At 45.9% G+C, this 14,673-nt stretch overlaps 1 protein-coding gene across 4 annotated transcripts in view; it reads right to left on the bottom strand.

The window, feature by feature from the left end:
• RXRA (retinoid X receptor alpha) overlaps window positions 1–14,673 on the bottom strand; it is a 272,985-nt gene that overhangs the window by 34,793 nt on the left and 223,519 nt on the right. For 2 of the 4 annotated variants that reach the window (XM_054997345.1, XM_054997346.1), the window contains exons 4-5: window positions 11,276–11,455; window positions 454–510 (exon numbers count right to left, since the gene is read on the bottom strand). In XM_054997345.1, coding sequence (XP_054853320.1) covers window positions 454–510; window positions 11,276–11,455 — 237 coding nt within the window. The remainder of the gene's footprint in view (window positions 1–453; window positions 511–11,275; window positions 11,456–14,673) is intronic. The other 2 variants (XM_054997347.1, XM_054997348.1) reach the window with 1 other exon arrangement.

Here is a 14,673-nt window from a genome sequence, read left to right as displayed (position 1 = left end):
CCCCCCACCTTAGCTGTCTTTTAATGCTTTCCTTTCAGGGTCTGCGCTGCTTCTGACTCTTCTACTGACAAAAGTCTTCATTTGTTCAGCTCCTATGCTGCAGGCAGAGAATGGTTGGGCTCTGGAGTGTGCAGTTGCTACCAGCACCTTAGTCTGACTGGGGAAGCACCCTCAGGAACATGCCTGTTTAAAGAAAGTGCACCTGAAGCAAAGCATCCTTTAAAGAGGAAGGTGAGTTTAGGTCTGACCAAAGGAGGGAAGGGAAAAAATGATCACATGATGCTGGGGGGACAGTGAGAGATTTGCTGGGTTTTGTTGCATGACCAGATAGGGAGGGCTATCCAGTCTCCCCCCCACCCATTTTAATTTGAGACCAGGGTTACATTTCTCAGATGTATAAACGTGAGTTGCTGCTTAACAGCTGGTCTAGTAAGATTAAAATGGGAATAATACCTTGTTCTTCCTGCCTTCCTGGGAGTCTTGTGGGCCGGGATGGATGGTGCTCCATCCCTGTAATAGAGTAAAAATTTGGAAATGAAATATTGTTATAGCAAAGGTTTTGCTGTTGTGCTTCAGTATTAGGATTAATATTTTTATAGTGCCATCAGCCTACACGGCGCTCACTCTTTGATCAAACTGCAAAAAGAAATCATTCATTTCAAGAGGGATGAGGAGAGATGATGGAGGTTGGCACTTCCCACAAAAACATGCCTTGCTTTCCAGTGCTTTCTTACCTGCCCCATTTCTGTTACCCCTATTTACTATGGACAAATGCTTGTAGCAGGCCAGCACTTGCTCAGAAGGGGAAGTGTCTAAGGCTGGGGGGAAGAGTGGGATCTTTTTGCACACTGCACATGGCTGGAGGAACTCTCCCCAGCCAGGCGACTCAGACTTATTCCTTAGTCATGACAATTGTTGCCCATTGCCTGTGGAAGGCATCAATAAGCACCCCTGAAAGGTTGCCGGACAATGAAGGGATGCCTGCCAAATAAATAAGAAGGGACACCACCAAGATGTGGCATGGGGTGGTAGGCCTGGACCAATACGGGGTTGGGTAACATATCCAAGGACTTCTCTTTATGCATTATGAAGTGAGCGCACGTTCCCGGGTTCACAACTGGGGTCATTTCTGGCCTAAAAGAAATATATTTGCAAATGAACACTCAATAAGACCCCTGACTTGAAGGCAAAAACTGTGTGTGAAGCATGATAACTACTCTAGTGCATGGAGCCAAGCAACTGAAGGAAAATCGAATATTATACAATGTTCAGAGAACGTAATCGCTGCTCTCGGATGGCCTTCAGCTCGTAAAACCATCAAGGAATTAATTATGATGATAGACACGAACAGCACCACCTGCAGAGCCAGGAGGGTTTGTGGTTCCCTTTACATGGGAATCCTCCAAGTTTTGCGATTCCAATGAATTTGTTTGGCTTGACAGTTCCTAAATATGGATGAGCAATTATGCTTGCAAGACTAAATGCACTGCCTTCTGCAGTCTCTGAAGGCCGCATTTTAGGTATACCTTTCTCAAACAAATACTGAGGCTGTGGTTTGGGTGTTATCGAATCTGTAACCCAGGCTTTATTTGAATGCCCCTGGTACAACATGATGAGACAGAAATGGATTAAACTCCTGACATTACACTGGACAGAGTTTACACCAGATATTTCAGTTCCTAAATTGCTAACAGACTCAAGAGTGGAAAATTTACTCATTTTAGCTAAATTTTTAGTTCAGGCCATGAGAATTTGGGCAACTTATAAGAAATCAGCCTTTTTGTAGTTTATGGACTGACTTTCTAAGGCTTGAATTCCTCCTTTTTTCCTCATATTCTCAGTTACTACTTAAGACTTATAGGTCAGAAGAGTAGAGTAAGAAACACAGAAACCATGTGGGACTAGTACAGGGCTTGCTTGAGAGGTTTTGCTGCCTGAAATGGCAGCACTATGTGATCTAAAAGGAGTTGTGCACAATCCCCTGCATCCGAGAAGAGCCCCCTAGTATGATAAAAAATGTGGTTTTTTTCCTTATAAATGTTTACAAGGATTTAATACTGGTCCAGGGTGCAGAGTTTAGCATTCTGAGATGCTCAGCTTCCAAATTATTATCTCTTAAAATGAAGAGTCTAGTCCTCTTTGCACTGATAAATTAAGGAAAGGGCTCAGGGCACATTCTGTCCAAGGACATGTTTCTCTTCCATCATACAGGTGCCATGGCCATGTTCTGAACTCCATCTGCAGGGCTCAATCCACCCCCAGCACACTCTTTTGTGTTCCAAAAGGAATTTTAATGAAGTCTGCAAGAGAGACAGAAGGGAGAGCTCTCATCTTCTCTGCCATCAGTGTTGCTTGCCAGAACAAGAGCCTCCTCAGAACCAAAGCATAAGGCTTTGGGGGCTGCTAATTTTTAAAAAAAATGCTACAGCCTTTGGTTGGTAACAATTACTCCAAACCCTTTGCTAATTCAAATAAGTTATCCTTGGCAAGGCTCAAAATCTACTTTAATACTTTGATTAAAAAACTAGGATGCTTATTCCATTATTTGCTTCTTGGATGCCTTTTCTCATTCTCTTCTGCCCTGACCTGGGTGGCCCGGGCTAGCCTGAGCTCATCAGATCTCAGAAGCTAAGTAGAGTTGGGCTTGGTTAGTAATTGGATGGGAGATCTCCAAAAAAGACTAGGGTCACTACTAGAGATGGACGCGAAACGGGGAAAAAACGAACCCTCAGTTTCATGGTTCGTCACGTTCCACAAACCACAAACTTTCACGAAATTGTCCCGTTTCACGAAACGATTTGTTAGATTCATAATTTGTCAGATTCCAGGCCCCTACAAAAGCCCCTTTCATACCAAGAGATGCCAAACTCGCAGGAAGACTTCAGCAAGCTCTCCTCCATCCACCCTTCAAGTTTGGTCAAGATTGCAATGTTGACCAGGAGTCCACCTCGCTTCTGTCGCCCAGGGTGCCACAGGTGCCATGGGCTTGAGGGTGGGAGGTGGCCCACGGCACCCCCCTCCATGCCCTAACTGGTGCCCACCAATTTCACCAGATGGGTTCTATCAGTGGCTGCCTCCTCCTCATGGGCCTGGGACTCTCTCTCTCACTCCAAATCCCAGCAACAGCTCCTCCCTTTCCCTCTGTCTACTGGAACTGAAAGCAGGAGGCACAGAGTGATGCCTTTTATAAGAAACACTCACAGAGCAGATCAGGAGCTCTCTGGTTGGCAGAAAGACCTGCCTAACAGGGTTTGGAGGGATGAGATTGGTGTTCCCATGGCTACAGAAGGCCCACCTCCCCTCTGCTCGTTGCTCTCATAGAACAGAATGGGAGCTCTCAGGTTGGCAGAGAGAGCTGCCTATCAAGGTTATGCGGGTTAAGATTGGAGTTTCCATGACAACAAAAGGTCTGCAGACATTCCAGGCCTGTGTTGCCTAGGGAATCAATGGATCGGTGCAAGCCTGTCTGGCATCATGAAGCATTCATGAATCAAATGAATTGGCCCCAAAAGTCATGGATTTCATGAAAAACATGGTCCCATGGAATGCGGTTTCATGATATACAAATCAGCCCTATTCGTCACGAAATTTGATCCGTGTTTTGATTCGTGCCTATGTCTAGTCGCTCTGCAGAGGCAGGCAATGGCAAACCACATCTCTTGCCTTGAAAACCCTAGTCAGTTACAACTTGACAGCAATTCACACACACGCTTATCCCCTTGCACCTGCCCCTCACCTCTTCTCTTCTGTCTCTTGTCTCAGCACCATGTTTGCTAAAAGGACTCAGTTCAGCTGCTGCAATTGCTGTGGAAGGTTTGGGGAAACCAGTTGCAAAAAATACTGGGGAGAATCAATGATTCAGAAGATATGTCAAAATGATTTGTAAAGCTTCCAATCATGATGTTAACTATCCCTCCACACACACTCCTGAGCTATAACGCATGCATGATGTCAACAGAAAAAGATCTGGGATACTATTAGATCTATGTAAACAAAAATGCAGATTAGGTCTTTTTTGCTGCACGAAGAGCTTTCAACCCACTTTGGCTGGTATGCCAGTTATGGCCATTCCTCACACAGGATGATTGGGCCATGATTGTCCAAATTCCAATCATATCATAGTGAGATCTGCCAATGTGGTCTATGTGGGTCTGCTCTTGAAGAATGTTCAGCAGCTTCAACTGGTATAAAGTACAGTTGAAAGAATGCTAGCTCTGTGAGTTATAAGAAACACAACTCATCAGTTTTGAAGGTGCTTCACTGGCTACCCCTTAGCTTTGGGGCACTTCTCAAAATGCTAAATCTTAACCAAAATAGTCTGGGACCAGGGTATTGTAAAGGGGCACTTCCTCCCATGCAAATAAAGTAATATCCATTACAAAAGGCCTGTTCTGGGTCCCCTTCCCTATCTTATCAGGTCAAGTGACTAGCCACCTGCATTTCCTTCTTGGAACTATTCGCCTGGCACTTAGTCTGCTTAGTTTTGGATGCCAGGTTACAACCATTTTAATTGTGATGGCTTAAAAACCCTTGGCCCAGTTTTTTTTTTTTTTTTTTGTATAACACTGGTAGTTTTAAGCAGAGCTGACATCAGCAGTTAACCATGTGCGGCATCTGCTGGGGCCCAAGGGCTGGCTGGAGACCCGCTGATGCCACTGCCAGTGGTAGGGATCAGGGGCGGAGCTAGGGGGACAAAACATGCCACTACCTCATGACAGACTGTTCTGTCTATCATAGCTGCAAGGGGTGTGGTTAGAAGAGGAAGAGTGGAGTCACAGGGGAGGGGCCAGGGTGGGGAAGGAGAATACGAGAGGAGGAAAGGGGTACCAAAGGGAAAGGGGGGTACTTATACTCTCACAAAAAGCTGGAGCCAACTGTGATTTCAAGTCTGCTGTCCATTATTAATTTAAGTGTTTTATTGACAAATTGTGTTATTGTTGAAGGTGAAAGAAATCTAGAAACCTAGGGGCCAAAAACTGTGGGATTGTTCAAGCACACTGCTTCCAAGGCACTGATCTGTCTAGTTCAGCGTTGTCTCTCCTGACTGCAGGCAGCTCTGCTAGGTCTCAGGCAGAGAATGAGCCTTCCTAATACTTGCTAGCTGAGCCAGGGATCTTCTGCAGGTCTGGGAAGCCCAAGGGAATTCTTTGCTTCCCTGATGTCAAATGGGACTGGAGCAGCAAGTGGTACTTCTGCCTGTGATTTCTGTTTCTTAAGCTTTAACTGGCTTTTGAAAGTAATTTTAAGAAAAAGTATCTCATGCTTTCCTGTGAATTTCTAAATTTCTCCAAAAAACAACAGGAGTTTAATAAAAAAAATGTCTTTTAAAAAGTATAAAAAGGCAGTGTTTATCAGTCCCTTTCCCAGGTCTATCTGTAAGGCTGAGAGTAGCAGAAAAACAAAATGATACACACAGAATTGGAAAATAATTTTAGATGAGGTAGTAGCAAGTCAAAAGAGTGCTAGTGGACAGAGTATAAAAGACATGCAATGAGTCCAGCCCTTCAGGTGCCTTTGTGGAGGGGGATGCTGTGGAGACTGGAAAGAATTTGGCTTATTTAAAAATCACTGGCTTGTAATCATTTTCTTTTCATATAGCCCTGTTTCACGCTATATGAAAGCACTGCTAGCTATGATCCTTTCCCAAATATTTTTCCCAGAGGTTAACTGGAGGAGATGCAAAGCAAGTGGCAGATAACACTACAATTAATGTGCTTGATTTGCATAATTAGAAACCTATTTGCATAAGAAACCTACTTGCATAATATGCGGAAACACCTCACCCGGATTTGGGAAATTTCAGTATGGCAACCCTAGACTAGCAGCTACAGAATCCACTTAAGGAATTACATGGAAATGAACATGTCTTGCATATTTGGAATGAATCACATATTTCGGAACAAAATTTGCTTTGCCTTGTGGCAGTTTTGATGCATAGCTCTAAAACCATCGTGCAGCCTTGAACTAATCACTCAAACTCCTCAGGTCAGGCCTACTCTCCCCGGAGTTCAAATCCAGCTAGGCTTGAAAATCAGTCTGTTTCATAAGCAAAAATTTCAGGCACCAGGCCAGGTCTGACTGCCTGAGCAGGCAGGCAGGCTCTTTCTTCCCCCCTCACTGCCCTACTCTGATGCGAGACTCATGAATGGGGAAATCACATTAGCAGGGTAGTCCCAGGTGGCGTAGGGCTGGGAGGAGCGCGAATCCCTACAGACATAGCTGCTGAGGCTCTGGGGCCACGGTGGTAACCTGTGGGCAATCATCTGGGGTGGGGGAGACTCACCCCAGTGATTCTGAGGTTCCATCCTGAAATTTTGCATGGGACTCCAGTATCCCTACAACCACCCCTGCCTTTCCATCTGCATCTCTCACCATTTCGCCACCTGGTCAACCTCTTTCCCCTTTGGATGAAGCCTATTTGGTACATTGCAAGTTTTCTCTCTCTTTCTCTCTGGCAATAGCTTCAAGACTGAAAAAAGAACACTTTTTCACAGAACATGCAATTAACTTGTGGATTCATAGGCCTATATGGCTTCTGAAAAACGGACAAATTCATGGCAGCTAATTACCTCAGTACCCAAATAGAACCTCCATGGGCATAGGAAGTATATCTCTAAACGACAGTTGATGCAGGGAGTAGGGGATAATGAGAGTGGGCTGCTGCCTTCCTGTTCTGCATATGAACAGCCCAGAAGCATCTGGCTAGCAAAATTTGGACTCAACACTCCCACTGCCTGACCCAGCAGGGCTCTCTTGTTCAGCATTCCCTCATTTGACTTGCCTCCAAGACCCCAGACTCAGCTCTTTTCACAGCCCCTCCATGCTTCCTTCCAAACGTCCTTGGAGTTTCCCTAGAGAAAAGCCAGAGCTGACATTTCCAGAGACTGTGTGTGTGAGGCCTCAGATAACCCTGTAAATCAAGCATGTCAGGTTTGCTTAGTGCTTGAGAAGGCTCTGGGTGAATCCTCTACTCTACCCACAAAGACAACTCTGGCAGCCAAAGTGACACCAAGAAGGGAGAAAACAGGTATGGATCGCAACTGAGGGCCAATGCCTTTGGATGCAGTAGATCTACTATCACATTTGCATTCCACTTGACCTTCCCAACAACCTTGTGAGGTTTGTCAGGCTGATAGAGAAAAAGACTATGCCTAAGGCAGTTCCATTAAGCTTGATAGCAGAAAAAAATTCCACCCCTGGCCCACTTAGGTCCTCTGCCACTCAATCCCCATTGCTACCTACAAACACTCCACAGGTGACTTTGAGTGGCCACATTCTCGGTATTGGTTAGCACACCTGCTTGTTATCACGCAAAAATACTTTGCATGAATTACTGGGCATTATTAATGCCAATGGAGTCTCACTGTTGACACTCATCCTACTTGCTGTTCACCTGCCATCAAGGAGCCTAGGCGAAGCAGGGCCAGGGGGGCACGCTGCAAGAAACCCGGGACTGTACCTTCTTGTTTGTTTTTCTTTTACTATAAAAGTAGCCACCAGGGGCCGGGAGGGCTCTGATTTTGAACAGAGAAGCCATGCTTAGGCAAGGAGTGTAAACCAAAAGCAGAGCTCCCTCTTCCTACAGCTGCTTTAAACACCCCAAACCTGTGTGGTCCAGTCAACCATCTCCAGCATTTTTGACAACTCAGTGGCAAGTTTTCCAACACTTTGTCAACCACCTCATTTTGTTAGGAAGATCAATAAGAGATAACAAGAACTGTGTGATGAAAACTGAATTAACATTAATAATGTTGAGGCCAACGTAGTCTAAGAAAGACTGATTTTTTCAGCACTTGCAAAACTAACACAGTTTTCAACAGACTATGTCCTGCCTGCCCTGATGTCCCATGCAGATGCTCCACAAAGTCCCACAAAAGGTTGGCAAGTCTGCCATGTGGGCCTTAATGACCTACTTATTTGGCACGTCTACTTTTGAAAGATTTAAAGGGGGGAGTTGCCTCATTCAGAAATTCTGGAGTGTAATATGCAGGTGACAACAGAACAGAAACCTGTTACATGGCCTGGTAGGGCAGCAAGCAGGGAAACTATCTAGTAACCCTGATAATAGCATCTCCAACCACACAGTGCCTAAAAAGTTAATTTCACAGGCAACAGGAATCATTGCACTGAAGTTCCCAGCCCTGGATCCTTTATTGAAAAACAGCATCATCAACCCTCAGACTTCCTCTGAATCTTGGAAGATGCTCTAGGACAAATCCAACAAGAGGATAAACCGAGGGCAGTGGGTTTGGTGCAGTTCTGGTGGCAGAGGAAGAAAAGCAAAACAGGCAATATCATATGCAAGATTTAGCTTCCTGAGACACTCTGCTTTTTATTTCCTTTTCTTAAAAGCATCAGATTACATGCCAATGCTTGAAAAGTGTGTAATCAATGCCAAGCAAAATCATAACTAGTTTCAGGGGCTTCCATAGCCTTCTGGTCTTCTACATGAACACATGAAGCAGAACAATGTATGCAAATAGCAAAAAAAAAAAAATTACGCAAGATCAAGGCACCCCATCCACAACTTCATACTTTAGATAGGCTACAGAATTTGGGCTTCCATGGAGAAGAACCTTGATTCATAATATAATTACATCTCTGATCAACTGTTACACATGACAGAATGAAGGGGATCAGTCCTAGTCTGCATCACTTCAATGGAAGGAAACATGTGTGAAGGAACAAACCAGGGGTCCCCAATGTGGAGCCCAGGGGCACAATTGTGCCCTCTGGCACCTTTCCCTGTGCCAGCCAAGTGTTTTTGGAAAGTGGATGGGGTCAGGTGGAGCTTTTACTCAACAGGGCTTCTGATAGGCCATTGGAGTTCTGATCAGCTGTGCAGATTTTTAAAAACATTGCTTTGGCAGAAACTGCTTCCACAACACAAGAATCCCCACTGTGTGACTAATGATAAGCAGCCATTTTGTGTGTCATATATGCCTCTTGCATATCTGCCATGAATGTATGTTATCTCTGACTCTGGTCTCTGAGGGCATGGGAAGTTCTTTATTGCTGTAATGCCAGTAGGTTATCTTGCAAATGTTTACTTTCTCTTTCATGCTCCACTGAGCCAGTGTCCTTGGATGCCAGCTGAAACTGGCTCGAAATGTATCCTCCTTGAGAAGCAAAGATAAGTTCGTAATTCTCACTGTCTAGTCTAAAACAATGTCTCACCCCCAACCCCCCTTTTTAACAGTCCTTTTCCCAAAGACGGGAACATTCCCTATAACTAACATTGCTGGCCCCATATACATCACTTCTGCCAATTGCACTGTCTGAGTACCTTGTACTGAATGGATCTCTAATAAAGCTTCTTCAACTGGAACACTTGTGTGTTAACTGTGGAGGACTTGGGGATCTAACTGCCAGGGACTGACATTGTGGCTGGCTCCGTCTCCTGTAGCAGCCATTTTGTGGCAGCCATTTTGTTGCTGTTCCCACCATGCTGTCAGAATTCCAAATGGGCCTGCAGGCTTAAAAAGGTTGGGGACCCCTGAAACAAACAAACTTTGGACTTCAGCACAGTTAATGCTGTTCAGTTAATTGATTGATGAAAAGGGAGCCTAATGCTGAAGGTTCTTCCATATAGAATCATAGAATCATAGAGTTGGAAGGGGCCATACAGACCATCTAGTCCAACCCCCTGCCCAGTGCAGGATCAGCCTAAAGCATCTCTGACAAGTATTCATCCAGCCTCTTCTTGAAAACTGCCAGTGAGGGGGAGCTCACCACCTCCCTAGGCAGCTGATTCCACTTTTGAACTACTCTGACGGTGAAAAAGTTTTTCCTAATATCCAGTCAGTACCTTTGTGCATGTAGTTTTAGCCCATTGCTTCGCGTCCTACCCTCTGCTGCCAACTGGAACAGCTCCCTGCCCTCCTCCAAATGACAGCCTTTCAAATATTTAAAGAGAGCAATCATGTCCCCCCTCAACCTCCTTTTCTCCAAACTAAACATTCCCAAGGCCCTCAGCCTTTCCTCGTAGGGTTCAGTCTCCAGACCCCTGATCATCCTCGTCGCTCTCCTCTGCACCCTCTCGATTTTGTCCACATCCTTTTTGAAGTGAGGCCTCCAGAACTGCACACAGTACTCCAGGTGTGGCCTGACCAAGGCAGTATAGAGAGGGGCTATGAGCTCCTGCGATTTCGATGCTATGGCCCCTTTGATACAACCCAGGACTGAATTAGCCTTTTTTGCCACCGCATCACACTGACTGCTCATATTCAGTTTACAGTCCACTCTTACCCCAAGATCCCTTTCACATATACTACTGCCCAGAAGTGTATCCCCCATCCAGTATTTGTGCTTCTCATTTTTGTGGCCCAGATGTAATACTGTGCACTTGTCTTGGTTGAAGTGCATCCTATTCACAGCTGCCTACTTCTCCAGAGTATTCAGGTCTTGTTGAATTTTAATTCTATCTTCTTGGGTGTTTGCTACCCCTCCCAATTTGGTATCATCAGCAAATTTAATGAGCAGCCCTTCCACTCCTTCATCCAGATCATTGATAAAAATATTGAAAAGTACGGGGCCCAAAACCGAGCCCTGTGGCACCCCACTGGACACCTCCCTCCAATCTGATGAAACGCCGTTGACCACCACTCTTTGAGTGCGGTCCTCCAACCAGTTCCCTATCCACCGAACTGTCCTATAGTCTACTCCACAGTCTTCCAGTTTGCCCATCAGAATGTCATGGGGGACCTTATCAAAAGCTTTACTGAAATCCAGATAAATCACGTCAACAGAGTTCCCCCGATCCAGCAAGCTGGTCACTCGATCAAAGAAGGAAACCAGGTTGGTCTGGCAGGATCTGTTAGGAACAAAACCATGCTGACTTCCCCGGATCACTGAGCGGTCCTTCAGATGCTTACAGATTGATCCCTTTAAAATCTGTTCTAATATCTTCCCAGCAACAGAAGTCAGACTGACTGGCCTGTAGTTTCCCGGGTCATCCTTCCTCCCTTTCTTAAAGATTGGGATAACATTCGCTCTTCTCCAATCTTGTGGCACATCCCCAGTCCTCCAGGAGGCCTTGAAGATGATGGACAGGGGTTCTGCAAGTTCTCTGGAAAGTTCCTTCAGCACTCTTGTGTGCACCCCATCCGGGGTGCTAGTGAGAAGTAATGACTTTTTATGTGTGTGTGGGTGGGGAAGCATTCAAAAACACTACCTCCACTCTCCACCTGTCATCAGAAGTATTTTTGTCTAGCATCATATCTGCTTCTCTAGCAATGTGTGGCTTTTTCTCCAGCGACATCAAGGGCCTTCTTACCTTCTCTTTTCATGCCCATTGCAAGGCATTTCTGATACCGGCAATACTGACACCGATTCCGCTGGCGCTTGTCAATCAAGCAGTCCTTATTATCACGGCAGGTGTATGTCAAGTCTTTGCGCACTGTCCGCTTGAAGAAGCCTTTGCAACCCTCACAGCTGTACACACCATAATGTTTACCTGTGGAGGGGAAAGCACAGATGAGAAGGGAGGTGCAGATTTGGCCCTTCTGGAATCCTGCATCCTGTGATGTGCCAGGAGTGCCATTCACACCAGCCAATTTTATTTATTTCAAAGCTTATTTATTTATTCACTTCCTTTATCCACCACCTTTCTCCCCAATGGATATCCAAAGTGGCTTACATCATTCTCCTTTGCTCCATTTTATCCTCACAACAACCCTGTGAGGTAGATTAGGCTGAGAGTATGTGACTGGCCCAAGGTCACCCTGCATGTTTTCATGGCAGAGCAGGGATTCAAACTTGGGTCTCCATGGTGCTAGTCCAACAATCTAACCACTACATCACCCTGGCATAAATTAACATCCCACACCTGCCCTAAGTTCAAAACTGTTTAAAATATACAGTGAAACCAAAGAAAATCAACAGTACAGCAACAATCCACGGTACAGCTGAGTTATAGCAGAACTAAGCCAAGCAGAAACAAACCACATCAAACCCCAAAATACTTCTGAAAAACAAATGCCTTCCATGTGTACCAGGAAAGGGCCAGAATAGGCCTCTGCAGTTCTTCTGGCAAGCTGCTCTGGGGGAGGGGAGCAGCAGCTGACAAACACCCTTGGGGGTCATACAGATATGCCCAGGGAGGGGAGCAAGAATCACTTTCAGCTGGACATACAATTCATATCAGAAGAGGTGGTCTTTTAAGGATGCAGCTCTCAGGTCAGAAGGGCTTTCTGAGGAAAGAGCCAGCACTTTGAATCGAGCCCAGAAGTAAATAAGCAGCTTGTGGAGTTGTTTTAAGATAGATGTGCCATGTTCCATAACAGTGAAAAGCGGGCTGCAGCATTCTGACCTAATGGAAGCTTCCCTTGTGTCTTCAAGGACAGTCCCACATACAGGATGAATTCAGAAGAACTCCCTGTGGACTATAGAGACCCTCTCATTTTCATCCCCTGAGCTAGGAGGGACCCTTCCCTCATGGATTCAGATGAAAGGGAGGTAAACATTATTAAGTTTTGTGCCACATGGAACTAATACAAGAAAGGCAAGATACTAAAGCTTGTGGCTGACCTGGTAAAAGAGCAAAAGGCTTAAGGGAAAAGATTTCAGATATTCCTCCAAAAAGGAGCACTATTTTTAAAAATCCAGTGGAGTACCAGATCAGATTCAAGGTTCTGGTATTGACCTACAAGGCCCTGTGCGGACTGGGACCAGCGTATCTATGGGACCATCTCTCCCCATATATTCCCGAGGACACTCCGATCGGGGGACAAACAGCTGTTGGTGGTCCCTGGCCCCAAGGAGGCCCGCCTAGCCTCGACTAGAGCCAGGGCCTTTTCAGTCCTGGCTCCCACCTGGTGGAACGCTCTGTCTGCTGAAATCAAGACCCGGCAGGACCTCCTCTCTTTTCGCTGGGCCTGCAAGACAGAGTTGTTCCACCAGGCATATGGCTGAGGATGGGCCTCTGCCGGCCTGGAAAAAAGGGGTGTATAAATCTTAACCCTCCCTGTGAAGGCTGTCCACCATCTTGTTTTAAATGTGTTATTTTTAATGTATATGATTTTTTTAAATTGTATTTTTAATATGTTGTTATCCGCCCTGAGCCCACTCGCAGGGAGGGTGGAAAACAAATCTGAAATAAATAAAATAAATAAATGAAGTTGGATCTAGGACTTGATTTTTTTTAAAGTATGAAAATATTATTTGTTGAGATATTTCTGCCTCAGCAAGCCTTAATATTAAATACAAGCATATATGACACATGAGGGCACATTCAGATGAAATAGTAACCACTCGAAAGAGATGTAAGCAAAGCAAAATTTTATGTCTCAGTGGCACCAAACACTGGACATGACAGGCTCAGAGATCAGATTTGGGTTTTCTTCTTTCAGGTACATTTCAGTGTCCTGGAAAAAGGCCCTATGCATGGGACATACAATATTCAGGCTGAAAAGGGTACGCTCTGCAGCTACAGCCCAGGCACCCATAACCTGCCCCTCCAAGACATCCCATTAAACTGGGAGATGTGGTAGCTATGCCTCAATGGCTTGACCCGGTGGAGAAGTACCAGGTTCATGCTTTGCAGACACCAGATTGAATCCAGACTAGATTTTTCATCAGATCCACTTCCCTCCCCTCCCACTACAGCCCATTTATCTGTATAAAATACTGCTTCAGGGAGAGTGCCCCCCCCACCAGAATATCAGCTTCTCTCAGAGCGGAACTACAAGTGACAAAAGGCACAGATTGGACACTTGTCAGCTTCCCTCAAGTTTTGATGGGAAATGTAGGCAGCTTGGCGGAATGTTGGACAAGTGACAGTTGAAAAGTCCATTGGACAGCAGTCAGAGAGCGAAGCTGCGAGACCAGGATGCCGACATTTCCCATCAAAACTTGAGGGAAGCTGACTAGTGTCCAATCTGTGCCTTTTGTCACCTGTAGTTCCGCTCTCAGCTGGGTGGTGGAATTCTGACCTCCCACTCACCTGGGAAACTTCTGATGATGGGAGGGGGGGGCATTGAGAATACCAAGACAGAATGCCTCCTCTCAACCCAGAGAACAGCTAGTGATCTGACTCCCTCACATACACACATACAAGGAATTATATGCGCTATAATAGGGCCAGGTGCTGTCATAGGCGGTCCATGTAGTACCAGTCAACATCCATTATGACTCTCGTAAATGTTGGGTTTGCATCCCTAAGTTTGCAACCCTGGCTTGGACTTTGAAGTGGATCTGACAAAGTTCCAAAGGCCCTAAAACCACTAGATCCAATATACAGGCTGCAAAGGGTACGCCCTGCAGCTACAGCCCTGGCACACGAGTGGAGGGGTGGGGGTGAAGGGGAAGGCACTGGCATTCAGAGGCCTGATGGTGCAGATGAGGCCTTTCCTGCCCCTCAGACATCTCTAGCAGTTATGATAGTCCACCCATGGGGCAGGTAGGAAGCAGAATCAAGGCAAGGTACCACGAAGGGACAAAGCTAGGGTTCCCAGGTGCCCACCGGTGTAGGTTTGCCTCCTTGCCCACCAGTGATTGGCAGGAGGTGGCAAGCTCCCAGAGGTTGCCCATCACTGGCAGGCATCCCAGGAATGTGTGCTGAGTGCACGCTCCAAACAGGCACAACAACATCATTCCTGGAAGTAATGACATCGTGCCAGCCGTGGGAGCACTTCCGTGCTTTGTTTGGGCCCGATTTTGGCCCCAAACAGGCAG

This window comes from Eublepharis macularius, chromosome 14 (assembly GCF_028583425.1).
Source record: "Eublepharis macularius isolate TG4126 chromosome 14, MPM_Emac_v1.0, whole genome shotgun sequence".
Lineage (NCBI taxonomy): Eukaryota > Metazoa > Chordata > Lepidosauria > Squamata > Eublepharidae > Eublepharis > Eublepharis macularius.
This window is presented reverse-complemented; position numbering and strand designations above follow the sequence as displayed.